The sequence below is a fragment of the Gopherus flavomarginatus genome, chromosome 4 (assembly GCF_025201925.1).
Source record: "Gopherus flavomarginatus isolate rGopFla2 chromosome 4, rGopFla2.mat.asm, whole genome shotgun sequence".
NCBI lineage: Eukaryota > Metazoa > Chordata > Testudines > Testudinidae > Gopherus > Gopherus flavomarginatus.
The window spans coordinates 118,741,840-118,767,549 of record NC_066620.1 but is presented as its reverse complement, the minus strand read 5'-3'; the positions used below and the strand labels follow the sequence as shown (position 1 = coordinate 118,767,549).

At 40.5% G+C, this 25,710-nt stretch overlaps 1 protein-coding gene across 12 annotated transcripts in view; it reads right to left on the bottom strand.

Annotated features, from left to right (window-relative positions):
* Window positions 1–25,710, bottom strand: part of PTPRK (protein tyrosine phosphatase receptor type K) — a 616,176-nt gene that overhangs the window by 268,281 nt on the left and 322,185 nt on the right. For all 12 annotated transcript variants that reach the window (XM_050949447.1, XM_050949436.1, XM_050949438.1 and 9 more), the window contains exon 6: window positions 9,277–9,451. In XM_050949447.1, the coding sequence (XP_050805404.1) occupies window positions 9,277–9,451 (175 nt within the window). The remainder of the gene's footprint in view (window positions 1–9,276; window positions 9,452–25,710) is intronic.

Sequence of the window (25,710 nt, the reverse complement as noted above, 5' to 3'; positions counted from 1 at the left end):
TGCTTCAAAATTTATCATCAATGAGTTGATACAGAAAAAAATACATAGATGCTTTGAATTACATTAAAAAATTCAGCAGCCTCACCAGAAGCTGATGCTGCATCACTGACCACCAAGTTCAATGAATGAGAACTGCATGGGACAAAAAAAGCTCGAGGATTTAACTCTCAGATTCATGTCTGCAGTCCTCTGTTCTCTCCTCTCATGTTGGCACCATTATCGTAGCCCTGACCTCTCATGTCAACAATCACAATTCCTGTATCTTCCAGCTTTTTAAGAAGCACATTTGTCATACCGGCTCCTGTAATATCATCAATGTCAATAAAGTCTAGAAAATGCTCTCTGACAGTCACCATTGCAGGGACATTTTCACTAGGTTCTGTTGTTGTTACAAAATGCACCATTAAAGTCATTTGTTCCATATGGCTGATGTCAGGTGTGCAGTCCAGAATAACAGAGTAATATCTTCCTGACCTCAGCTCTGCCACGATCTTCTGTTTGACTTTTGTTGCCAGTAACTGTATGATCTCATTTTCAATTGTTTCTCCAAGGTAGTAGTTTGTGTACATTTCTTGGGTGGTGACTCTTCTTAGATGCTCCTGGAGTACAGCATCAAACTCAGCCATCAGCGCCACAATTTTAAGGAAGTTTCCATTGTTTGGCACATACAGCTGATCTGAAGTGCCACACAGTGCTAGGTTTTGGGTAGCAAGCATTCTCACAATGGCAATGAGCCTTTTCAGAACATTTTGCCAGTAAAGAGATTCTGATGCAATCTTCTCTTGAGGCTGATCATCTATGGTGGCCTTTAACCTTAATCTCATCTCAAGCTCTTTCCACCTATGGAATGCTCTCTGGTGATTTGCTGTCTTCTCATGGCATGCCAGATTTTTCCAGTCTTTTGCTCCCGTAGAACCCAATGTGGCTGGAACATTAGACTTGAAGAGTTTGCAACAAAAACAATATGCAGCATTCTGGGTTTTTAAGTACATAAGCCATGGCCTCTCCACTTTGTCACCATTGGGGATTTCACACCAGTAATGTGTTGGATGGAAACTTCCATTTTCATTGTCTTTGGGGAACATTAAGTTTTTCCCCTTGCTGTGGCTCATGCAGTACAAGGAAGTCCCTCATGCTACTGCTCAAGTGGGTCCACAGTCCTGGATCATCTAGACTTAAGGAACTAAACTCAGCAGCAGCTGTTTCTTGCACCTCCACCACACTCTTCTCTGATTTACACTTTTCTTCAGAAATGTGCCTGGTTACATCCATTTGAGATGGAGATACGGATGCTGCAGTAGCAGTCAGAGTGCAAGTAACCTGGCAAACTGGAAGATCAGGCATCTCCTCACCGGGGCCAGGAGGTTCACCGTGAACATTTGTGTCTATGTATCTCAGGAGAGCTCCCTCCTGCTTCTTTCCTTTGTTTCTTTTTCTGAATGCTGCCCCAGAGGGGTGTTTTCTTCTTTCACTCATGACTGCTGTTCTGTGCCAGCTGTAGTGGCTCTCAATTCTCAGTTGAAGGGGACAAATAAGCAGGCTGGTAGCAGGGCCTGAGTGAGGGAAGATATCAGCGTCTGAAGGGCCTAACTGGCTCCCACTACTTCAGTTGACTGCCTGTTCTCCTCACATGGGTTCAAGTAAGCAGCAGGAAACAGGAAGCTCCCTGAGAAGCTGGTGTTCATCAGTCCAGGCTCCTGGGAGAGAATTACATAAGAGGCTCTTCCTATCTCTCTCCCTGCAGCTTCTGCTGCTTTCTGTTATTCCTTCTCACCTTTTCTCCTGTCTGCCTGTTATGTCTCTTGTGCCCTCCTTCCTCCAGCACAGCACTCCACCATCTCTGTGCATCTAGAGCAGAGAGAATACATATGCACCAGCAGCAGACACAATTTTCTACACTCTGGGTCCTAGCGGCACCCCCCCGCACAATCTGGCATTTGAGGCCGCCACCTCAGTTCGCCTCATGGTAAGGCCAGCCCTCTCTAGTGATACTGAGCTACAGGATTCTACATCCCACGAAGGGATGCTAGCAGTCTGAAGTCTGTATCCAAGGTGTATGCCTGAAGGACCAGAGTTGGAGACAGTGTCTGGAAACATCTCAGACTCAGGAAGCTAAAAAGCATGTGGGATCTAAAGTTTCAGTCTAATACAACAACCTGCTGACTGTGCACAAGGATTTGCTCAGCCAGGGCTGTAACAACACAAAGCACTTCCAAAAACTCCTCTATGGCTGCTGAAAGAAATACCTCTCTCCTTCCTTTCTTACTCTCGAAAGCCTATCTCCAAATTGGAACATTGAGAACAGGGGAAGTCCCTGGTATTGTCCCCTTCCTGTTGGCTCCATTTTTGGGTCTTCCTCCTGATTCCAAAAGCAGCAACAATGAGAAATTGGCATGACTCAACAACTGCACTGGAGTTCACCAGGAACTGAAAATCACCAATAAAACTAGCATGATTCTTGCTGACCTCACTCTGTGGCTGCTTTGGAGGAAGCTGTAAGTGGCAGTAATGCATTAGAGTTGTCTGCTGACTTAAGTTTAAATTCTACAGAAATGTATGGCTTTATAATTTACTATATTAACAGATAGAGGCCCCAATTAAGACAGACCAATTGCTAGGCAGTGCACATACACATAAGATGCAATCCCTGCCCTGAAGAGCTTACAGTCAAACCAGAAAAAAAGAGAAAGAAGATGGAAGGGCAAACAGACTTGCCCAAGGCCATACAGTCGGTCACTGACTAATCAGTTCTCCTAAGTCTCACTTCAATGCTGTAGGCACTCAACCACGCTACCTCCTCCAGACAGCGAATTTGGATATCACTATAACACTGATTTGTCCATCTGAAGTGTTGTTCCCATCCTCTAGGATGTAAATACAGATTAGTTTGTGGTTTTAGATGCAAACAGCCATGTCTTGAAGTGTCTGGACTTAAATCTTTGAATCACATCCCTTCTCATTTAGTTAGATAACAAACTGTTATTGTGGGAGCAGACAGCTTGAGGTTTTTCTAGTTCAACACTGAGGAACAGAACCATAGTTCTATGCACCAATCTGGTATTAAAGGAGTTAATTCAGCTGCAAGCAGGGTGTATATTAACATCATTTAGGCCACTTCAGGTCTTTTCCTCAATCTGTTGCCTAGTACTCTTCATGAAATCAGATAGAATATTTTCAAACTTACCACTGTGCTTAACAAAGACTAGGTGGCAAGAATTAGGACACAAACAATGACATATTAAGAGATTTAATATAGTCCTCAGATAAACTGGGCACTAGTTAACTTTCCAGTGTGAATGTGAATCTTTCCTACATGGAAGAAATGTAGACACTTCTAGAGAGAAAAGAAAAATATTCCCAGGAGAAGTATTTTCCAGATGCCAGTCCCATCATCAAGCTGTGTTAGCTTCATCAGAGGCATCATCTTAACTACTGGTTTCTTAGATAAAAACCCTAGAGGGATTTCAGGTAAGAAGGACAAAACTATCTTACAGTTGGACTCTTGTTTTCACCATAATAAAGATTATGGCACAGTTCCTAGGAGATAAGCATAGCCCCAAATGGGAAATCTAATACAGTGTTTTCACACCACTAAAAGATTTCTCCATATAGAATCTTATCTGAAACTTATTGCCTTTGGAGACTAAAATCCAATGCATATATCCAATCTCCCTTCTGGCAGAATTATTCAGAAATCCTTACTTCAGCCATGGCTGTTCTAAACACCAACAATTCAATACATAAAATTACAAGACAAGCCCTAGTTCCATGGCCTTAGAAATAAGGCAACTTTTTTTTTAAAAACGATCCAAGTTTTAGATACGAATATAGTAGAACCTGCTCATAAGGAACCTTGTTACAATGAAAATTAATAGAAGTTCCACATTGTTCAACAAGGCAACATACACATTTCAATTCCAGTTAGAATGAATATATACAGTGCAGTGAACCTTTGGGGAAAAAATTACTTTAAACGTATAAGGGTTGATTCCATAAACATCAGGTTGGCTAAGGGTAAAACATACTTTCCCCAACCAAAAGGTTAGTCAAGGCCCAGACTCACAGACCCACTGACCTACAATCGTGCTCTTGAGTTCTAGGGTTCTGTCAGACATTTATCAGTAGCTGACTACTGGTGGTCTCAATTTATTCCTAGACAGTTACTTAGGAAGACATTATGCCTGAAAGACATTAGAGAAATCATAACACAATAACAGGAAACTAGATTCCTTTGAGCTGAAGTGTGGAGTAAATTCTGCTATATAAAAGTGACCAAACCTCCTCTGTAATTCACCTGAGTTGCAAGTCTATGGGGAAGAAATCCACACATGTAAGAGAAACATACATTAGGCTCACTCAGAGAGTGAGATTCAAACCACTTTATCACTCCCCCTTTAGTAACATGGGGGTGAAGTCCCCTTTATGACCTGAAACAAGTTGATGGAAGAATTTAATCTTTATTGATATGAAAAACAAACCAATGAAACAGGAATTCACTTTGTTCTGACTTCTAAAAGAGTGGTTTTGAGGTGGTCGGAATACAACGAACATCCTGAGGAAAGCAGTCTAGATTTGTAATGTCCCTAACTTGTGGGCGCTAGGGAGGTTAACATCACTGCACACTGGAGCTATGAAACAAGAAGTAAGCCGCTTATTTCGACTTCCCATAGTAATCTCAATTTAGGATGACAGAACAGAGAAGAGAAAGGAAAAAAAAATTGACTAAACTCTTGCCATTAAAAAACAAAAACAACTTCTACACATGTGACAAAGGATAGGACTTAAGTAAAAGTTGCACTTAAACATATTTCAATAAAATCATCAAATCTCTTTCAGACAAATGATGGAACTATTTATAGAGCAGCTTAAAATGTTGCAGCTGGATATAAGTATTCCCCTGATAAATTTTCTCTTCCATGACTAACAGATTCACACTAATCAACATTTTCTTCAAAGTTACCTATGCAAGAACCATTGTGTGAAATAAGGATATTATGAATCCTGTTTATCTTGCAACATCTAATAATGCTCCAGAAATTTTGCATACTCAACCGGCTGAATGATATGTAGCTAGTTTAAATGAAAGCAAATTGAGAAATACTTGTTGCAGCCCTAAAGCCTATGCTCAAACATGGCGTCTGTTTGGCCAATCATCAGTCAAGAGGTCACATTGGTACCGTGTTCAACACCGTAGTGCTGTGTGCCTATTCCAGCTCTTTTCCCTGGTCACCTAAGGGTCAGGCTAGTGCCGTGTGCAAAAATGCCAGTGTGCCTGTTCTCGAACCTTCTGTAGGTCAAAAGATCAAGTTGGTGCTGTGTGCAAAAGCATAGGGCTGTGTACAAAAGTAGTGTGCCAGATGCAGCTCCCATTGACGTAGAGGGCACCAGCTTGGAACCTGGTTGGTGAAGGAGCTAGGGACCAATCAGACACTGACATGAGTAAGAGTCTTTGAATAAAACTAAGTCTCATGCCAAAAACGGCAGGAGTATCCGCGTGTTAGCTGGATCACCCTTTCAGCCAGGGTATCCTCCGGATTTAGCCAGCTCGTGTCGTTGTCGTTTTGGTTCTTTGGATTGTTTTCCCTCCCCAATTCGCCATGTCCTCGGTGTCTGTACTACTGCTGGTCAGCTGCGCCTGGAGTGTGGTATGTGCATTTTAATTTCTGTAGATACCCTGTTTGTTTAACTTCTTCCCTTTTTCCCTTCCCTTACTTGGTACCAAGTTGTGTATATAGTATATAAGAGTCAAATTGTTGTATTAATTGCTATTGTGGTTAGTTGGTGTATTTTTACAGTATTCAATTAATGCGTGTACAGTTAACTTGGTTTGTGTATCTGCTCTGGTTTTTAGTGAGTAGTTGATTATAGACTGCTTGGTTTCTTGTTGGATGTAAATAGACTGTTTCAAGTTGTGTGTATATTCTTGTTCTGATAGTACTGTTAGTTGGTAAAAGTGCTCCTCCCCAGCCCAAGTTGCAACTCATTCCCCATTAGTAAACCACCACTTGATTTTGAATTACAATCTGTTTTCGTTTTGATTTTCCTCTCTCAATCAAATCCTTACTCGAACCTGCATCTGTCTCGGACAATACTATGTGAAATATTCTAGAGAAACCATAATACTCAGATGCATTATTTGTGAAAACCAGAACAATGCAAGCCTATGTTTCAGCCTCACTGTTCACTCATATGCTCTGTAGTGAGGAAGAAAGGAGCTAACCTCCCTAACTTGCTAGCATTATGGTGACCAGACCGCAAATGTGAAAAATCGGGATGGGGGTGAGGGAGCAATAGGAGTCAAAAATCGGGCCTGTCCTTATAAAATCCAGACATCTGGTTACCCTAGCTAGCATTCAGATTTCATAGCTCTCTCCCCTCTCCTACCCCATATTACACTCAACCCCCCAAAAACAGGAATCTGCACAAGACTGTGTATTGTCTTCTGGGCACTGGCCATTTTACCAGAGAACAAATGAAAGTGGAAGTGGAAGATGGGACTGGGGGACATTTTCAGGTAAGTTTATTGTCTGAAATTGTACACAGGCTCTTGTAGAAGGAAAATACACAAGACTGACAGCTGTGCCACAGAAACCAATTAAAATCAATACAACACAGCTACTGAGCTGAGAGCTGAAGTGCAACTCAAAGTAAAGGTTTCAGCATTAAATTATTGACTGGAAATACCTCTGGTAAAATGTTGTAATTGAATTGAAAACACTATACTGGTCTTTCTTGTGAAACAAAACTTAATGGAAGTGAAATGAAACAGCCAAGGAATTTCTTAAAGGATCTTTGAAGGGGTGCCAAAAAAAACCTGGTAATAAAGTCTACAGATAATTTCCTTGTAAGAATAATTAGATGCTGATTTGCAGATGGTGATTTGCATAGAATAAGCTATAAAATTGGCATTTCCATTATCAATATTAAAATACCTTGCTGAGTAGTAAACTGCACCTTGTTCACACATCTATATTAAAGTATGCATTCTTCACTCATATACAGTATCTATCTGTCTATATATACACACATACACCCCAAAATTTTGATGCACGGAGCAACAGATGCTGTTCATCTCTCACTCGCTAATAACCAGTGTTGTCAATAAAGTTTGGCTTCTACAAGCTGAAGATATTATCATTACTCAGAATGATCTGGAAGCAATCCTAAAGTCATGACAAAGTAAATTGTGTTTCACCGTATTTTTTTTTTCCTCTGGCTGTGAGTACACATAGATCAATACTCTTCAGCATGAGAATTTCACAGTGAAATTTTCATTTGTTACAAACAGCAATAAAAAGGCCCTAAGCAAGCCCTGTCACTTTCAGTTTAGGAGGAAATGCACTAATAAACTCTTATCCCAGGGTCATCTTTGACAATGGGCAATACTATGCCAGCTCTTATTAAAGGTAATTCATATCAGTGGCCCAAAAATTTCCTTTAAAATTACCGTCTTTTGTATCCATGTAGCAGGATGTCAGCTTTAAAGCGACACTGAGATATAGGACCTGTCATTATGGTTAATTTTCAGCATAGTTTTAACACCAAGGTAGCTGACCCCCAAGGGTATGTTTTTGGCTAACAAGATTTATTTGGTGGTTACCCAGACAAACAAGAAAATATATTATGGTATATTGTTTTTCAAATATAACAGTGAGCAACAAATCCTATACACCCATTTTTTATTCTGATGTCCAACACCAATGCATTGGTAGAAAAACTGTTAGAGCAATTAAAGAAATTTAACTAAAATAGAATAAAATAGCTAACATTCTTCAGCTTCTAATGCTAGAATGTGCAATATACACTTTTAAAAAAAATTAACTTTTAAAATAATAGAATCTATATATATATAAAATATCTGCATTGACTAGATTGCTACTTACCATCAAGCTAAGATTAGGTCATAAAGCTGAGTTTTACTCTGGACTTCAATATTTTAACTTGAATTTTCCAAAACTTTTTAAAAACTATTTTACTTTACTATTTTCTTGCACTGGAAAGAACTAAAAAACATCAGTCATTTCTTGGGCAAACGTCTGAATATTTTAGTTTCTTAGTTATACCAAAAAATTAGTTTTCATGTTGCAACAGGACTAATTTTATCACATTAAAAAGGAAATTATATAGTGATCCACTAGAAGAAACAATATGACTAATTACTGCACAAAACAGCAGGTAACATTACCAAAGCCAATGGTTGTTCAGCAAGGAAATGGCAGAGCCCAGTTAATGATGGTTTTTGTAATAATAATAATATTTTGCACTTGTCAGTCACCTTTCACCTGGGAGTCTCAAAGCACATTACAAAAATATTAATTAAGCCTCACTGCAAATGTGTGAGTAGGTAATTGAACAGTTGAGTAAAGATAGCCACAGAGAGGTTAAAAGACTTGCCCCAGACCACACAGCAAGTGAATTGCAAAGCTGGGAACTGAACTGAGTAGTCTTGAATCTCAGTCCTGTGTTCTCACGACTAGACCAAGTGCCTCCTTATACCCCACGACCCCAAATCTCAAACTCTAAGCCACTGCCAGACTTCCTAAGAGAAAGTAAACCAACAAGGTCACCTGAAGTCAGGAAACAGGGTCAGAAAAGGCCAACTGAAACAGAAAAATATCACACCCTTCTTTCTGGGCCATCAAGCTTAATTAAAACATAACCCTCCCACTCCCCAAGCATAAGTCATGGGTGCATAGCAGCAGGCTGCCATGCTTCTGAGTGGACAAATTCATTTAAAGCATTCTCAGATGGGGGTTGAGCAAATACACCATTGCTTCTCCCCTACCCCACAAATAGGCTGAGAGCAAAATCTCCGTAAAAGCACCTAGCGCTCAGACAGGTGAACAATTGAGGGAATTTTTATATACCTGAGTCTCTCAGGTCACAGGGAAATCTACTATTTTCACTAGGGCTGCCTAAGGCAAAAACATTAAGAAGTAAAAATTAACTTATTACAGTAGATACTTTCATATCTGTAAAATTATTTGTTAAACGTTTATCAGTATTCATCTCAACCAGTATTATCTAGAAGACAGCGGAAAGGAATATGATATTTTACAAGCACTGCATTATTAGAACTTTTTATAGAATCCCATTCTATGGAAAGCACTTGTCAGAAACGAGGCTGACAAACTTTACAGCCACATTCCTTAGTTTTATTTTCTGAGGATTTCTGTAATTTTATTGTGCTATCTGGTGGCTAAATAAAAATGTAAATATGATGCATTGATGTTCAGAGTATTTAATTTCATAAAATGAAAATATTTGCAACTTTACCTCTCACAATAAGTTGAGCAAAATTGGACACTCCAGAGCCTCTCTCTGACTGAGTTACACAGCGATATAAATCCTGGTCGGTTTTTGTCACCTCTTGCAACTTGAAGGTAGCAGCAAATCTTCTGTGATTGATATTTTTAGTTTGGGCGACTGGAATATCTTCTCCATTCCGTCGCTATAAATAAGAGAAAACAGTGCAAAGATATCTTATAAGAGTGTTTTTCCTCTTGACAAAGACATAAAAGTACCAACAAATATATTTTAAAACATCCAAACACAATCTCGCCATGCTGTGTTTTCCATGATGGGAGCGTCTAGCAAAGAGTTTCCCCTCTAGAGTTGGGAAACGTTCAGAGTCTTCCACCTCTCCCAGGGTATATCTACACTACAGTTAAAATCTATGGTTGGCCGGTGCCAGCTCGTGCAGGCTCACAGGGTTTCGACTAAGAATCCCTGAGCTCTGGGACCCTCTCACCTTGCACAGTCCTAGAGCCTGGTCTCCAGCCCAAGCCCAAAAATCTACACTGCAATTAAACAGTCCCTTAGCCCAAGCCCTAGTCGAATGGAACAGGTTTTTAATTGCAACGTAGACATACCCCAAGAGGCCAAGCATGTCACATCCGTCTTGCATTGTTCAATAATGGGAACTATTCACAGGAGATCCTAGCTTTCCAAGTAGCAGCATCACATTGTGTGAGTTGCATCACTGGCACAGCTTACTAAACTTTGTAAAGTTAAAATCAATTTATCAGTCCATTGTAAACAAAAGTTCTACATAAAACTTGTGCACAGAGTTGCTGGATTTTCAAGAGCTTTCTGGATACTGGGTTTGCCCTTTTCTGTTAGTTCTTATGCACCAGTCACCCACTTCCTGAAATTGCACTGCCTAACATCAATCACCCTCCAATTAGAGCTGGTTGAAAAAAAAAAGCTGTAAAAAAAATGGAAAACAGGAATTTTTCATAATATGTTTACTGATTTTTGAAAAATGTCGAAACTGCAACACCATTCCTGAATATAAAAAAAAATTCAAATCAGTTCCATGAGTGACCAAAAAACTGCAAAAATTGCAAAGGAATGTTTGTGTTCATCTCCTCACCCCCAATGAAAATTAAATTTTAAATTTCATTGAAAACTCAAAAGTTCAAAAAAAATTGACTAGTTCTAGCTCCAGCAGAGCTGTTACCATCTCTTTCCCACAGACAGCATCCCTCTCCTAGTACAAGTGGATGCAGCTGTTTCTGAAACTGGGAGCATTGTTTCTCATTCATCAACAGAGGCAATTATCTGTCCTGCAGCAGCATTGCCTACTCCTAGCAAATCCCCACCTCAGGTAGAAATGTACAACTTCCCAATCAACCCCAGGAATAAGAAATACCACCCAAAACTTAAACTCAGAATTTCTGAGCACGAAGCAATATTGCTGGGCAATAAAGACAGCAAATTGGAATTTAATAAATTTAAAGCTTCCGGCAAAAAAAAGGGGGGGATGCATAATGAGTCAAAGCTGCATATGTATGTTTTCTGGGCTACTGGCACGTACTAAATCATTTCATTTTACATCTAACATTTATGGTCTTAGTACGGGGTTAGGTTCTCTATAAAGAGCTGCCCTCTCCTAATGAAAAAACATACCGCTATAAATTAGCCAGCTGTTAGTGCTGCATCAGACTCACTGTAAAACTATTCATTTTTAACCATTAACGCATTGAAACATGAATCTTAGTTTTTTCTGTCTTATAGCAGTCAAAATGCACCATTTCCCACACTCCATTATAACCTTGTCTGAAAGCTACAATTTATATGCTCCTGACAGATTTCGGCTCCCCTCAATCCAAGAAAATTCCAGTGTGAAGAACATTCCATCATCTTTATCAACAGCAATTTTATTGGACTGACTCTCCCTTATTTCATGATAAAAGTTTATACTGAGAAGACCAATTTTAATTTCCTTTTCTGCTGTTATGTCAGAGATGGCATTGAGTCAACTGTGAAACCTCCAACTACCCCCACAGGCATGGCTCTGATTGCAGAAGAAACTTAGGAAAAAGTGCCAAATGAAATAGAAAAAAAAAACGCATCTCCAGCAGAAGAGAAAACTCTGATCTGAAATATTACAAAAATATACTCAGATACCTCCTCTTTTTAAAGCCACCATCTCTTACATTAACACAAATCTCAAACATCCCTTTCTTATACGATAGTCATCTGAAATTGTATCATGTGGTAAGAGCATAGGACTGGATGTCAGGAGAGCTGGATTCTATTGCCAATTCTGTGACTGACTCACTAGATGGCCTTTGGTACATCATAGGTTCTTTGTGACTCAGTTTTCCCATCTGTCAAAGGTGGAGAATACCTATCTCACAAAGGTGAAGTTAGGCTTAGTTTGCTAATGTTTTCAAAGAGACCTGCAGATGGAAGGCACCATTGAAATGCAAACTATCAACAGTATTACTAAAGCTTACAATACCGAACAGCTATTACACACTTAAAGGCTTCACTGCTATCAAGCTACAGTAAAAGCACCATGCAGGGCCGGCTCCAGGGTTTTTGCCACCCCAAGCGGCAGGGGTGGGGGGGAGCCACAATTGTAATTGGCAGCAGCTCCACCATGCTCCTTTCTTCTTCGGCAGCAAGTCCTTCCCTCCAAGAGAGACTAGCCCCCAAATTGCTGCTGAAGAGCCCGACATGCTGCCCCTTCCCCTTGGCCGCCCCAAGCACCTGCTTCCTGAGCTAGTGCCTGGAGCCGACCCTGGAAAGTATCTCTTTCCTCCTCTTAGTTAGCTCATTACATTTGAAAGCAAGATTTTCTAGCTGTTTATTTCCTCAGTTTAAATCATAGACTTAAAACGAATGTCTTGACAGTCTACACAATGATAAATTATTTTTAAGTCGGCAGATCCAAGCTTTCTAAAATAAATAAATTACGCTGCAGTTTCCTTCCTTTCTACTTGTCGAAGCTTCCTTACAATCTATGTTCTGATCATCAGCCCAGGGAGAAGGAAGGGGAAGGAAAATCATGTTCTTTCCCAGCACGCACACACTTGTCAGCCATTTGTTAAGAAACACTCAAGATGACAAAAGTGTAGATTATGTTGACTAAAAGACTGAAATTTTGAAATACAGTATTACAGAAGACTGCAAGGCAACTCAAATAATTCAATGAGTCTATTCCTGCAAAGTGTTGGATGGCAGTAGAAGAAAAAAATAAAAGGATTTAACATTTCTTGTTAAAATATGCTTTTAAAAAGTGTTCTTCACCTTTCCCTGAATGCTATTGATTTCTCCAGTAGAGGGATTTTACTGCAGAATACAACTGACTAATCCCCTTTAAAAAAATACTCTAAATACAGGTTTCTGAAAATGCAATGCATTTTTTGCTTCAAAAGTAGAATTTCCTTATATTAAAGCATTTCCTTTATTTTGACTCCAATGTTTTTAAATTCTAATGCTCCAAACTCATTCTCCTTGACAGTTAAGAACTTTACATAGCCTGTACTGTAAAACAAATTAGTCTCCAAATGTTACAGCTCCCTTATTAAAGCTGCTCTGCATGTTCAATGCTAGAAAAACACAATTAACTGGGCTCTTAATTTTAAATTGAATAATGAAGCACTTTAAAACAGTTATGGAATTGCCTCACTATCAATACACAGAAATTTAATTAGCTTAATTTTATTTACTGTTCACAACAAAACCTAGAATTGTCTTTGCTGACTGCATTAATGAGTTATCGCTCCCTTATCTTCTAGGATTTAGACTGTTTCAAGAATGGCTGGTGTCTGTCTCCTTTATACAGTTCCTTTAGGCCACCACTGTGTTTTAGATCTCTAAAACAGGATCCCCATAACAGTATTAACAAAGTCAAATTACCCAACTCAAAATGTGTCCTTTTAAATTATCCTTGAAAGTGTTCTCCTGAGCTTTAAGCTCAGGCAATCTAAAAACTACAGGCTCCTGTTGCATCCACAGTGCCATGGACTATGCAGCCCTTGACAGACCCTCCATGACTGAAGATTTTTTTTTTTAAAAGTATACTACTACTTTTTACTAACAATCATTTATTAATTATTGTTTGTATTGCAGGAGCACACAGGACCAAGACCACATTGTACTGGGCACTGAACACACAAACAACAAAAAGACAGTCCCTGCCCTACAACTTTCAATCTAAATATAAGAGAAAAGAGGTGACCATAGACCAGTGTTTCTCAAACTGGGGGTCTGGACCCAAAAGGAGATCGCAAGGTTATTGTACGGGGGGTCCACAAGATCAGAGTCGTAATTAGGACAAGGAGAGCAAGGCAGCCGCCCAGAGTACAATGCTGGGGGGGGTAGCGAGATGAAGGGCTGGAAAAATGCCAGGAAACAAATAGTAGAGGTAGAGCCCTGCAGCAGGCATGGTATTGCCACACTTACTTCTGTGCTGCTGCTGGTGGAAGCGCTGCCTGCAAAGCTGGGAGCCGGGTCAGCAGCCGCTACTCTCCTGCTGCCCAGCTCTGAAGGCAATGCAGCAGCAGCGCAGAAGGGTGGCAATACTATAGTAATTTTCTGGGGTGGGGGGGGTCACAGTCTGAAATATTTTCAGAGGGGGCCCCAGCAAAAAAAAAAAAGTTTGAGAACCCCAGCTATAAACAGCCTGGGGGAGCACAAAGATACATTAAGACAATATTGGCCAGCATGATAGGCTCCGGTCCCAGGACATCAGCAGCCTAACTGTTGCCAAGTTGTTGTAGGGATCACAGCAAAAGAGTTTTAAGGAGAGTTTTGAAGGAGGACAGTGTGGTGACTTTGTTGCTGTTCATGAGTAACTCCTCCCAAGTTTGAAAATTTAACAAGCGGACTATGAAGGCCAGCACCACTGGCGGATTAGAGGCAGAAGTTGACTTCTTTATAGCATATAAGAGATAAGGACAGTGCAGATAGACTGTGAATGGCCTTTGAAGTGAAGACAAGTAGTTTACTTTAGAGAAGGAGGTATGCACAGTGGAGGTATGCACAGAGACGGATGACATGGTCAAAGCAATGGGCTAGGAAAATGATCTTTGAAACAGCACTTTGAAACACTTTGGAACAGCACAAGAGGGGCAAAATTGCATTTATTGAGACCAGAGAAGAGAATATGCAGTAAATAAGACATAAGATAATGGCAGCCTGGATAAAAGTTAGAATTACATTGGAGTTAAAAGAATTTAAAAAAACTAATTTGCTCAAATTTCATTGAAGGAGGATTTTGATAGGTTGAAACAATCTCTGAATGTTACTTTTCTTCAGTATGAGTGCAGTAAATGCAACTTCTCCAGTAGGTGTGCAAAGCCTATCCTCATGTATATCTATCTATATTTTTAAATAATTTTAATCACCAGTGGAGTCAACACTGCATCCAGAAAGTGATCTCCCACTTAGAAAATAAAAGTTGAAGCAAATACCCTGGCTTCACCTTAGCATATATCTTGCACTGGGACATATTAACCAGTCACAGTGTTCAAATGATTTGAAATGATCTCTTAACTGAACTGTTCTTTTTAATGTCAGGGCTCTTAAAAGGGCAAAAAGAAAGGCAGTAGTGCTCGCTGCTCATTAGAAGGTTCATGGTAGCTATATTGTTTCAATTTATGTGTCGCTCACTCTGAACAGAGCTCGAAAATTCTGCTCAATTAGGTTTCAAAAACTCAATTTAAAATTAGTGTGGATTTATGCTAATAAGGATTGGCTGCACCCTGAACTCTTCCTGATTCCTTTACTCCTCTGCTGTCTGATTTGATAACCTTGAATCAATCACTTCGGAGGGGTCAGAAGTATAATACCACATGCTCTAAGATAGCATTTTTCTCCTTTTTGGAAAATAATGGTGGACATAGCAAAGAACTACATGCCATAAGCAGCTGGTTAAAAAAAATGCAACTATTGTAAAGCATTTGATAACTACTCCAGAGCTGCAGGCACTTGTATCACAGTGTTCTATACATTTCGGGACCATTTCTGGATCTTGATAGTTAAACCATTTTATGTGCCATATGCTTTTTCTTTGAGTCAATGGAAGCATATAATCATCCTTACCACTGCTGCTTTTAATCTGCCTTTAAGTTGGACAACAGTCTCTATCCTGCCTAAAACACAAAAATCTGTGGCGAGATACTAATTCTTCTCTTTTCCCTCTTCTGAGAGAAGTCAAACTGTGTCTGGGGACTTTGTATTACTATTCCTTTTGACTTGAGCATTTAGCCAAAAAATCAGGGTCTTGAGGGTTGTTCCAGTTGGGAGGAGACACTGGTGATGAAGTCAGTTTTTTTTTAAATGTAATCCTGTTTATTTACAACACAGCAGGATTCAAACAGCCTGAGATAGTGTCTTTACTCTCAGTCCCAAGCCCCTTTCCAGTCAGCAGTTAGCCCCAAAGCTCTTTTGCTTTTCTCATGTCCATGTTCCCAGTGTCTGTTCTGTATCCCGGCCTTCCTTTCTGCCCTCTCTGGTGTTTTTCTGACTTCTCTCTCTCACTCCCCACCCTGACACTGAAACCACACTTAGTGAAGCCCCTCTGGTCACAGAGTTCAAATTCCTGAGCAGCCTGACATGTGCCTTTGTTTTGGGTGGTCACACGTCCCTGTGTTTTGGTTGGTTGGATGCTGTCGCAGATCTGTCTGGGCTCCTTTTGCTGGCAACTCACCAGATATCTGTGCCGTTGAATCCCCGGGAATTTTAAACCTCCATAATCTGAACAGTGTCCAGGCACCATCCCTGTCTTGCGGTCTGTACACATGCTTTTGGAATGCTGCCCCTCCAGAGAGCTGTAATCATGTGGCCCAGGAGCCTAACACCCCAGCTCAGGGCTGGCTACTCAGACACTTCCTGTAGTTTTAAAAAAACACCCTCTCCCAGAATCCCATTGAAGGTATGAGCCTTCTGGATTCCAGTTTAACTCTCACAGGGGACATGTGGTAAGTACAGCATGTAAAATAAGAAGTACCAGATTGCTCAGGCAGCTCTTGCACCAGCAGGTGCCCAGAAGGCAGCAGGAGTAGTGCCAGGACTTGGCCTTGGGAAACTGGTATAGCAGCAGCTCTGAGTGCTGCAGCCCATTCTGCTTCTTGTATGAGCGGAGCAGGAGCCTAATATCCCTGGCTATCCTCTGAGTCATTCTGCCAGCCAGGCAGCTAGCGGTTTAGGTCCTGCCTCTCCCCCCTGGGCAGGTGTGTACCTGGCAGTTCTGGAGAGGATCTGAAGCCTGGTATGCCCCAAGTTCCACATCCCGCAGCAGCTGGCTCTAACTCAGCAGTGCCTTCCATCAAGCTGCCACAGCTGGCCAGTCCCTTCCTCTTGAAGCTGCTGGGCAAGAGCAGCTGCTCACTTATTGCTCTGCCATGGCCCACCTCCCACAGCAACTAATAGATCAAGCCACTAATAGAGTCAGAGGATAGAGGCAGTTCTGCTTCACCACCACTGAGGGGAGGCCAGACGGGTCTGGGGGTGCAACTTCTAAAAAAGAAAGTACCAGGAAACTGTTCCAGCTCTCAGGAAAAAAACATCAGAATAGCATTGCAGAGCGTTCAACATGACTTTAGCACTGATGTTATTGTGCCTTATTTAAGTATGAAAAATACACAGAAGTAACAGATCATGTAGAAAACAACAAACATCATGAATCCAATGCCCCTCACTCTAGCTCTTAAGTCCTTTGGGAACATCTGTGTTCAGGTAGGGAGGGTCCTCCAGCCTCATAAGGCTTGTGCAGCAGCTTCTGTCAGCCTGAGCAGGTGAAAATGGCTGAAGAGAGTGAAGAGATCAGATCCTTAGTTAGGTGACCTCCTGGTCAGTCCCCAGAAGTGCCCTTATTGCTAATCAACCTCTCCCCTGAAAAATACAGTAATTTTTTTCTTGTTGGGAACCAGTCAATTGTCTAGGATATTTGTATTTCAATAGACCCTCCACTACACCTTGGAATTTCAGCCTAACATGGAGGTAAAGACACTACTGGGAACACAACAAGCCCTCACACTCCATATGGAGTTTGCAGTCTGATAAAAACACATATTGAGAGTTCACAATCTCCCAGAGAATTCATAAATTGTACACACAGATTTCCAAATCATCACAAAGGCCCTTACTATTTCAGGAACCTGGTTCCATAAAGGAACTTAGTGGATTCTTACACTATCTTAAATGAAGTTTCAGTGAGGTTTAAGCCAACCCACAACAGTGTCATGCAACCAAACCAAAACCCTACATCCAAACAGCCCCAAATTTTGAGAAAATTCCAATCTGGATTTGAGATGGAATGTCTTGAGGGCATGTATATGATAAATGTAGGCTACAAATTATTTTAGTTTAGCTTGGCTGATATTATATAGATATCAAAGACAAAAAAAACCCCCCCACTATACCATCCCTATGCCAATGCACAGTTATGTCCCTTCTAGTTTGAAATCATTGATGCAATGAGTCTCCTTTCACTTCTACTGGGAGACACGTCCACAGACCTCACCCATCAATAAGCTGTATAGAATTTAATAGGTGTGAAACCTATATATGCTATAAACTTACAGAATTTAATAACTTCTTTCCTGATAATATTTAGTAGTTATTTTATAGAATTTCATAGCAGGTATATAATTTTTCTATAAAATTCTGTAAAAAACTTGGTACTTCTTTAAACTCAATGATTTTCCCACATGGACAAGGGATATCAGGAATTTTTGTCCTGATAGTCAGTTTAAGTTTTTCTATTATTGGTTTTATACCATCATTCTGAGTCATATCAGTTTAGATAATCCAGCACAACTATACTCCTTTCTTGATGTTTACATCCTTGAAACGCAAGTAGGTAATTTCAGCCTAACCACTGCTAATCATTATCAGCTCTCCCTAGATTCCAATCTCTGCTCCAGTAGCATATAAAATACATGTAAAATGACGGGATCTAAATTAGCTGTTGCTACTCAAGAAAGAGATCTTGGAGTCATTGTGGATAGTTCTCGGAAAACATCCACTCAGTGGCCAACTGCAGTCAAAAAAGCAAACAGAATGTTGGGAATCATTAAGAAAGGGATAGATAAGATGACAGAAAATATCACATTGCCTTTTTATAAATCTATGGTATGCCCATATCTTGAAAACTGCATGCAGATGTGGTGGCCTCATCTCAAAAAAAAGATATAGCGGGCTTGGAAAAGGTTCAGAAAAGGGCAACAAAAACAATTAGAGGTATGGAATTGCTGCTGTATGAGGAGAGATTAGTAAGACTGGGACTTTTCAGCTTGGAAAGAGATGACATATAACAGAGGTCTATAAAATCATGACTAGTGTGGAGAAAGTAAATAAGGAAGTGTTATTTACTCCTTCTCATAACACAAGAACTAGGGGCCACCAAATGAAATTAATAGGCAGCAGGTTTAAAACAAGCAAAGGGAAGTATTTTTTTCATACAACACACAGTCAACCTGTGGAACTCCTTGCCAGAGGATGTTGTGAAGGCCAAGACTATAACAGGGTTCAAAAAAAGAACTAGATACATTCATGGAGGTTAGGTCCCTCAATGGCTATTAGCCAGGATAGGCACGGATGGTGTCCCTAGCCTCTGTGTGCCAGAAGCTGGGAATGAGTAACAGGGGATGGATCACTTGATGATTACCTGTTCTGTTCATTCCCTCTGGGGCACCTGACATTGGCCACTGTCGGAAGACAGGATACTGGGCTGGATGGACCCTTGGTATGACCCTGTATGGCTGTTCTTATATTTGCCCTCCTCCACCGGGCAGCAGTCCCATTACTCTGAGAAGACAGGCGCTCCCCAGAGAGAAAGAAATTTTGCAGAGTTACAGTAGTAGCAGTGAGTGGTGGGTGGCTGGAGATCACAGCGCTGGAAGCATCACCTCTGTGGTAAAAAAGGATTAAAGAACTTGGAAACAATACAGTCCAATACTTTCAGGTCCCTGTTCATTCTGGAACGAGATACAACTGCTAGAGGGTGGGGGTAAGATGAAAGGAGAACATTTTGAACAGCAATAACAGGGAAGGCTGGCTTGCGAGACGGGACAGGGTGCTGGCAGATAGTTTGGGGAAATGAAATAAAAAAATCCTCAAAGAAAAAAAATGCAAAGAACTGGTTTTGTACTTTCAACATTTTCCATATATGTTGCCTTTCTAGCACTATTTTGTCTTTTCTACATTGACTGTAAAGCTCGTCAGGACAGGGAACTTTTCACACTGTATGCTTGTACAGCACTCAAGACAACGAGCCCCCAATCCAACAAGGACCTTTGGGATATTGTTGTTGTTATTATGCTTTAGCAAAGCTATCTACATAGAGATTTTAATCAGTCTTGCACAAAATCTATTCACTTGTCTCACCACAAGGAACCAACTATACTGAACAAAATATTTTACTTGCCTTTCAAAAAAACAACTGGTGAGCAGAAACTTCAAGGCTTTTAATAAATCCTCTCTCCTAAATGAGTGCTTTCACCATACATGTTTTGCTTTAAAATTGTTTTTTATATTGTTTGGATCATAACCGATAAAGTGAAGGAGATATTTGTGCTACCACTTCTGACCTAAGTAGCAGGTAAAAGTTCTGGGCCCTGCCGGTATTTCCTGTAGGACGAGAAATTAATGATGCAGTCAGGTATCTTTGCTACAGATAAAGAACCTACAAAGTCCTTGTCTCTCTGAACACAGGAGGAACCAAACAGGATGAAGTTTCTTTGCTCATAGCACCAAACCCTTTCAAACAGCTCTCCCTCTAGGCTTTTCTCAGGGGCACCCTGTGCTCGTTCACGTTGTTTGTCTGTTTGCTCCTTCTCTATCTGTCTCTGTAGAATTTCTCCTGCTTCTCTAATAACTCCCCCCGCCCCCCGGCACACACACACTATAACATAGCCCTTCTCCTATAAAGTTCAAACAACTGGTCTTTCAGGAAAAGGGCAGAGATTTATAGCAAACCAATGGAAGGCCCAGCTTCCCAATAAATAAAGCAGTTCAACAAGAGCATGGCCACTCCTTATCAGCACAGCCATAAAGCTAAGTTTAATAAAGCTAATAACTGATTCTCCAATACATCTGAAGGGGGCTCAGATGCTATGGTGAAGGGAGTGGGCCACAGGAAACCAATTGTGGTTGCCTGATTCTGTCACCAGGCCCTAGCTCAACCACTTACATCACTGGCTTAAAGTCCTTCTGGGATTGTACACCAAAGGTGGATTGGGCATGGCGGAACTCTGCCTTGTCATTATACCTCCCCTGCCTTTCTGGCTCATGCCCTGCCCCCAAAATGCCTCTCCCTCCTCCTTATGGAGGCTGGGATGGGAGGCATGGCATAGGATTCAGTAGATCCATCTCCACCAGCAGAATTCCATTGCACAGGGAAATTCTCCACTTACACCTCTGCCCACTTTAAAGCTTGTGTGTCTGGACCAATGTGTGCCATAAAATAGAAAAAGGTGTTTGAGAGAAAATTATACTTCCTGAATGCAGAATTATTTAATAGAATCCACTGGGACAGAGGCTCTGGAAGTGACAGAGACAGCATCAAAGATAGAATGTATAGTGACACAAGGAATTTTAAAAACCACACACCATGAAACAGACTGGGATTAGTAAGAAATACGAAACGTGGATTAATACTGTATTTTCAGTGGTTAATGGTCCTATATAGCAGTAGTATAGGAGACAGTAATGTGTGGCAGCACAGAATAAATGAAAAACGCTAACGAGTCTTTATGAACATGTTTAGAGATATTAGTAGGCTTCCCTTGGTGGAACAGTTCTTCAGAATATAGCATTCATCAGCCCACCTTAACTGAAGAACTCAAAGATAAGGGGAAAAGGCTAAGAGCACAGATAACAGAAACAAGATGTTTAAAGATAAATGCTACTTTCCACGTTTACATATTCTTTGGACTTCCCTTTCAGAAGCATCATTACTCCAGAAAAGAGCTGTCAATAAAAAGGAAAGTTGGGGAGACTAAAGGTGGAATGGGAAATTTCAGTGTGCACATTATGTACGGTGGGAATGGGCATGTCTCCTATCTGACAGATGTAAGTTAAGAAATTAAAAACTACTGCGTATAGAGAAAAACCAGGAGTGGACCACGAACAATCAGGAAAACTGGAACAGAAACTTTCTTCACAAAGTCTGCAGAAGAAGGAGACATCTGCTGAAGAATGATGTAATATTTAAAAGTGGAATGTATTGCAAGTGCCAGCTAATTTGCAGAATTGGGTCTGAAGGACAGCAGCAACATCCTGAAGCATGTTTCACCAGGCTACTGTGTGCCAATGTGAGAGAGAACAAGAAGAGACATTAAATGCTTTCAAGACAGGAAAAGATTTGTGGTAGTGGAAAAAACACATCAAAGGGACTTTTGTCAATTAACTTTCTAACAAGAGAAAAAGATAAAGCAGCAGGAAGCAAGAAATCTTTAAAAGTAATTTTCTGTAACAGCAGTACACTAAGGAATACAGTAAGAATGGACTGGAAGGCAGAAGCTCGGTTTTCCAGCAGAAAAGTAACCTTCACTAATTAAGATCAGGTTGTGTACCTTGTCTGGTAAAGAAAACAGTTATGGCAGGGCTGTCTGTTCTACTAGGAAAGTCAATCTGAACACTGATACATGGCCTGAAGAGTAGGAATTCGTGAAATGGAAGATGATGAAGCTACTCTGTCTTATAACAGAGGAATTAATTTATTTTCAAGCAATTTGCAGAACACTCAGTACCAAGAATAACAGCAATTAATACTGTAAGTAAAGACAGATACAAATCATTGTCAGAAGCTGAATGAGGCATCCTATTGGCTGAGCACATAACTATGAATATCTGCATTCAAGGAAAACAAGATAAAAAACCTATGATGAAATCTATTAAGCAGTAATAGCAACAGGTGGATAGTATTGGTAACCTGTTGCTTCCCTGGGTTATGAGTATCCATATGGCAACCTTTGCAGAGAACACAGCACTCGCAAGGATCTCTGCTGAAGTTCCTCATTAGACATTTTCTTTTCCACTCAAAATATTTTTTCTTTAACACCTCAGAATGATAAGTAGCATCATCACGAGTTAGATAAGCCTCCACAAATTAGACAAAAAATAAAGTATTAACCAACTTGATGAGTGGCTGTCAAATAAAAACTGCAGAGAATTTAGGTCGGGGTAGGCAACCTATGGCACGTGTGCCGAAGGCGGCATGCGAGCTGATTTTCAGTGGCACTCACACTGCCTGGGTCCTGGCCACTGGTCTGGGGGGGGTTCTGCATTTTAATTTAATTTTAAATGAAGCTTCTTAAACATTTTAAAAACTTTACTTACTTTACATACAACAATAGTTTAGTTACGTATTATAGACTTATAGAAAGAGATCTTCTAAAAACGTTAAAACGTATTACTGGCACGCTAAACCTTAAATTAGAGTGAATAAATGAAGACTCAGCATACCGCTTCTGAAAGGTTGCTGGCCCCTGATCTAGGTTGTGGTTCTACAATGCCATATGTTTCAGGGAATGAGTATCAGCAGCTGCCCCCATGTGTCTCAACATACTGAATGTTCTTTAGGACACCTATCAGTCCAGGGTCATATGAAACACTAGACACAACAACTGATGCTCTGTAGCATCTATCAGAAGCTTATTCCATTCCAATTTAACCTGCACTGATCGCAGGGTGCCTTAGGTCAGTATTAAAATAAAATATGAAGCCCATCCCGGGACAGTCATTCCGTAGGGGGTAGAAAAATGATTTCACATACACAATAGTAAATCTTTCATTCTCCACCCTCACCCCCAAAAACACAACCACCCTATTTAAACAAAGTAAAATCTGTTAAAATATAATGCTGTCTTAAATTTAAATGTAAAGTTATATTAGAAAGACTATAGAAGTATAGCATGTGTTCAGAAACAAAAAAGAAACTGATAATAATGGGCCTAAATAAAGCTAAATTAACCACAGTCATGTATTATTTTCTGGAGACAGATTTTGCCAAGTATTTGAACATGGCCTTTTTCTTTTTCCTGGAGTTCCTACTCCTCCCTGACAATTCACTGCTTCCTGTTGCCTCTTGCTTTCAATTTCGGGCATTTCTTCCCTCTGTATGGAACGCTCTCTCCATACTTTAAAGTGTGTTGTCACAATTGAGACTCTCCATCTGCTATCCCAGAAGCATAACTTCTAAAGTTTGCTCTCAGCTCTGGGTTTCTTGCATGCCAGTGGCATGTTGCTTCCAGGTGACAGGCCAATCTGCTAAAACTACAATGTTACTGGATATGCTTGAGGTGTGGAGCTCTTTAAAGGAATCTTCCAAGATGCGTGTACATGAAGCATGGTGGGGAGGACACTCGAAGAGAGAAGATGAGTCAGATTGGTAAATTCCCTGTGGCAAGTGAAGACTGTTTCAAACCACGTTCTACGGCAACAACAGTACCAAAAACTGATAGTGAGATGGTAAACAAAGCATTGTGAGTTATGGTATATACATTTTCCAAAAAGGATAATATTATGTGGTCAGCTGTTTGATCCTTGCCAGGTCAACTGCATAGTTAGCCCCTCACTTGATAACACTGCAATTTTCACAGCAATTTGCATTCCATTTTCCATAATGTTTTCTAATTTCACTTCTGCAAAGATTACTTTCAGGCAATTGCTTTAATTATCTGTTACTCCACAAGGAATGACATTTTCCTCTGGCTGAGAGAAGAGATGTATCACACTGCATTAACGCTGATGAGACTCTCTAAGGGTGAAACCATGCGCTGACTTGCCAGGCTTGGCAAGCCAACTGAGGAGGCAGTAAGCCAGCACCTCATGCTGTTGCTGACAGATTGGCCCAATTGCCAGTGCTTTGATGGCAATCTGCACATGATTGCCAGTTATATTTTAAACTTCTAAACACATGCAATAGTGCTTCTAATCTGAGATTCATCAAAGCAAATGGTATCACCCAGGACCATGGCAAAACACACCGAACTGCAAAGTTAAGACAAGCCTCTCTGCCCAATCCAATGAGGTGTTAATGCCAAGCTCAGCAATGATGGATGGACTCATTAGTGTTTCAGTTATTTCCAACTGAACCTGGAGCAAGGCATATGGTTTAACAGATGTTGCAGCAAAGGGCTCTATTCTCTGTTCCACATAGGTGTCCAGTTATACTGGTCATTGATAAGAGACTATAAAATCTGATCGGCCATATGGGAGTCACAATTGCTCCCAACTCAAAAAGCAGCCTGCTTCTGGCAAAGAAAAACAAAACCCAACACCCACAAACCTATTGCTCTGATATCCTTATTGGATTAATGGAACAAGTGCTAAACAATATATACAATATTCAAAGCACGTGTCATCTTCCTATCCATTCTGACTAGCCATATGAAGTCAGTCTACCTCTACACTGTACTTGCTTAGCACTACACTGAAGCATCTAATGCACAAGCCACACTTCTCTATGCTGGGGAAAAGGGGATAAACCTGTAATGCTATTTTGACCATTTAAACTCTCATTTTTATAAGTTCTCTCTCTCTCTCAGTATTTAGCATGATCTCTGAATCAATAATTGCCTTTACTCTGCCTATTTTCGTGGATACCTAACATTTAGCAGTTTCCAGAGAACAGGCACACTGCATAGCTAAGCACTTGGGTTTGCTTTCTATTTATTAGCATAGGTCCACTGGTGTGCATGTACTTAACACCCAAAAATAAATAAATACAATACAAAAATAAAGGTCTCTGCCCAAGGGGGATTCCAAATTAACAGAACAAATACAAAAATTCAAGATGAACAGAGGAATGAGGCAAAGAGAATATTAAAAAATGGAAAGGAAATATTGCATCGGGAAGAAAGTCACTTAACTTACTACATTCAACAAATACACAGGCACCAGAGCAGAAGTGGGTAGTGTCAGAGTGGACAACTGGCCATACATTTTTCATGATTCTCCATGGTTAATATGCATTAAGCATAAAATTAAACACAGATGTGTACACCTCTGGACTCCTTCAACAAAGGAATTTCAACATGTGCTGGTCTTAACTTTCACAAGAAGACAGACATCTTAATGTGGATAGATAGGGTTACCAATTTTGGTTAGTTGTCTTCCTGGAGGTTTCATCCCATAATCTTTAATTCCTGGAGACTCCCAGACAATTCCGAAGGGTTGGCAACCCTATGTCCGTGATTATTGACATTACACTAGGAGAGAGCCTATACAGTACGTAACCATAGTTGGAAATAAGCTCAGGAAGACAGTAAGAACCAACCTGAACATTAGTGCTAGTTCTCTTAATATTTCTGTCTCCAGGCTGGGGTATTAAATTGAAATTTCAGTTTTGAATAATCACATCTCTGAGCCCAGAAACTCTAGTGGCTACAGTGGCCCCAGCTACCACTGAATCCAAATAAGGGTCTAGCAAACCTGTGAGGCCCCGCAGTGGGAACTTTGGAGGTA